The 3,214-nt window shown below is 37.4% G+C and overlaps 1 protein-coding gene across 1 annotated transcript; it reads left to right on the top strand.

The window, feature by feature from the left end:
• The first annotated feature begins 447 nt into the window (after positions 1-447).
• On the top strand, positions 448-1,385 carry LOC118529440 (olfactory receptor 2T8-like). The gene is given in 2 exon segments (XM_078066426.1): positions 448-1,045; positions 1,048-1,385. Coding segments are annotated over 2 exon segments (936 nt in total).
• Positions 1,386-3,214: the final 1,829 nt, after the last annotated feature.

Genomic DNA, 3,214 nt, shown 5'->3' with positions numbered 1-3,214 from the left:
TGCATAACCCTCATTAATAAGTACATTCATTTTATATTGCTGAACACATTGATTTAATTCAGCTGCTAAGAATGTTGATTATCCATGATGAAAGCAAACACAAATGTAAATGACAAACTGAATATTTTACTTCTCCATTATTTTGGTATCAGATAGCACAAGACCAGCTGACAACCTCTTTCAATTTATCAAGAAATTTTATTCATTATGCCAATTAATCAAACTAAAGCCAAGAAGTGCTTATACTGAATATTTAAAGAAAAAAGTTTAAATTAATTTTATGCCCAAATTACAAAACTTTGCAAATCTCAAATGAAGCATTTGGAATACATTTCACCATTTTCTCACAAATTATTTTCATGAAAGTGTAATTGAAATAGAGCGTTGTAAATGATGAAAACTCTGTCATCTATTTCTTGATTTGCAGTGTCACTCTTGTTTGAAATCATGAACATTTGGAACGCCACCTCAAATTTCATTCTCCTAGGACTCTTTAACCACACAGGAGCCCACCTATTTCTCTTTGTGATGGTTCTGACAATAGCCTTCAGCTCTCTAGTAGGGAATGCCCTCATGATCCTCCTGATTCACCAGGATGCCCGGCTCCACACACCTATGTACTTCTTATTGAGTCAACTCTCCCTCATGGACATGATGCTGGTCTCCACCGTTGTGCCCAAAATGGCAGCTGACTACTTGACTGGCCAGAAGTCCATCTCCCCTGCTGGCTGTGGGTTGCAGATCTTTATCTTCCTCACTTTGGGAGGGGGTGAATGCTTCCTCTTAGCAGCCATGTCCTATGACCGCTATGTGGCTGTTTGCCACCCACTGAGATACCCCGTTCTCATGAGCTGGCAATTATGCCTGAGAATGGCTGTGGGGTCTTGGTTCCTGGGGGCAGCTGATGGGCTCATGCAGGCTGCTGCTACCCTGAGCTTCCCATTTTGCAATACACATGAGATCAATCATTTCTTCTGTGAGGCCCCTACTCTGGTGCATTTAGCTTGTGCTGACACAGTTGTTTTTGAGTATGTGATGTACATCTGCATGTATTAATGCTCCTGGTCCCATTTTCTCTCATCCTGATTTCCTATAGTCTCATCCTTGCTGCAGTTCTCGAGATGCGTTCTAGAGAGGCCCGCAAGAAGGCTTTTGCCACCTGTTCCTCACATCTCTGTGTGGAGGGACTCTTTTATGGAGCTGCTGTTTTTATCTACATGAGACCCAAATCCTATAGGTCAGCTAATCATGATAAAATAGTATCAGTGTTCTATACTATCTTCACCCCAGTGTTGAACCCCATTATCTATGGTCTGAGAAACAGTGAAGTGAAGGGAGCCCTGAGAAAGTGTATGAGTCAGTGTGCTACCTTAAGTCATGACTAAGATTACATTGATTTGCCCCAAATTTCAAGCTTGTAGAAAACTGATTGTGGGACATTTCCTAGAGAAAAGTTATATATGCATTATATCTGTCAGTGTTACCATTTTCCTTTGGAAAACAGATACAACTGTTTATTTCACATTCTTTCATGTATAATAATTTTACTGTATTTTAAAAATTGTTTATTTTTATCAAGGTTTTATTTAAATTCAAGTTAGATAACATACGGTGAAATAATACTGTCAGGTGTAGTGCTTAGTGATTCAAAACTGACATTGAACATTCAGTGTTCATCACAAGTGCACTGGTCAATCTGCACCAACTATTTAACCCATCTGCCCCCAACTTCCCATCCAGTTACCTTCAGGTTGTTCTGTGTAGTTATAAGTATGTTCCCTGGTTTGCCTCTGTTTTGCTTTTATTTTCTTTCTATTTTGTTTCTTAAATTCCCCTTAAGATTGAAATCATATGGTATTTGTCTTTCTCTGACTGACATACTTTCCTTTGCATAATACTCTCTAGGTCAATCCACATTCTTCCAAATGGCAAGATTTCATTCTTTTTATGGCTGAGGAGTATTCTACCTCTTCTTTATCCATTCATGAATTGATGGACTTTTGAGCTGATTCTGTAATTTGAATATTGTTGATAATATTGTTATAAACATTGGGGTTCATGTATCTCTTTGAATCAGTATTTTTGTATTATTTCGGTAAATTCTGAGTCATGCAATTGCTGGGTTGTACGGCAGTTCCATTTTTAACTTTTTGTGGAACCTTCATACTGTTTTCCTGTGTGGCTGCATCAGCTTGCATGCCCACTAACACCGTAACGGTTTTCTCTTTCTCCACATCCTCACCAATATCTGTTGTTTCCTGTATTGTTAATTTCAACCCTTCTGATAGTTGTGAGGTGATAAGTCATTGGAGTTTTGATTTGTATTTCTGTGATGATGAGTGATTGTATCTTTTCATGTGTCTATCGGATCTCTATATATCCTCTTTGGAAATATGTCTAATCATGTATTCTGCTTCTTTATTAACTAGATTTTTTTTCCTGGGGGCGGTGCTGACTTTGGTAAATTCTTTATAGATTTTGGTAGATTTTGGATATTAACCCTTTATCAGATATTCCATTTGCAAATAACTTCCCCCATTCTGTAGGCTGCCTTTTACGTTTGTTGATAGTTTCCATCACTGTGCCAAACCTTTTTATCTTGATGAAGTCCCAATAGTTTATTTTTGCTTTTGTTTCCCTGCTTGAGGAGAAAGATCTAGTAAGCAGTTGCTATGGCTGATGTCAAAGAGGTTACTGCCTGTGCTGTTCCTCAAGATCTTGGTGGTTTCTTGTCTTACATTTAAGTCTTTCATCCATTTTGAATTTATATTTGTGGATGGTGTAAGAAAATGGTTCATTTTTGGTTTTTTGCATGTTGCTGTCCTGTTTTCCTGGCACCATATGTTGAATTGACTGTCTTCTTTCTATTGGATAAGTTTTCCCTGTTTTGTCGAAAATTACTTATATAATTGTTATAAACTTATGTATATATATATACATAAGCCAAAGGCAGACGCTTAAATATATATATGACTTGAGCCAAAGGCAGACGCTTAAATATATATATGTATTTATATATAACCATATAGTTGAGGGTCCATTTCTGAGTTTTCTGTTTTGTTCCATTGATCTATGTGTCCGTTTCTATGCCAGTACTATACTGTCTTGACTATATCTTTCTAATACAGCTTGATCCGGAATTGCAATGCCTCCATCTTTGCTTTTCTTTCTCAACATTGCTTTGGCTATTTGGGGTCTTTTCTGGTTCCATAAA

Source organism: Halichoerus grypus, chromosome 2, assembly GCF_964656455.1.
Source record: "Halichoerus grypus chromosome 2, mHalGry1.hap1.1, whole genome shotgun sequence".
NCBI lineage: Eukaryota > Metazoa > Chordata > Mammalia > Carnivora > Phocidae > Halichoerus > Halichoerus grypus.
The sequence above is the reverse complement of the archived record's forward strand: the minus strand, read 5'-3'. Positions and strand labels throughout refer to the sequence as shown.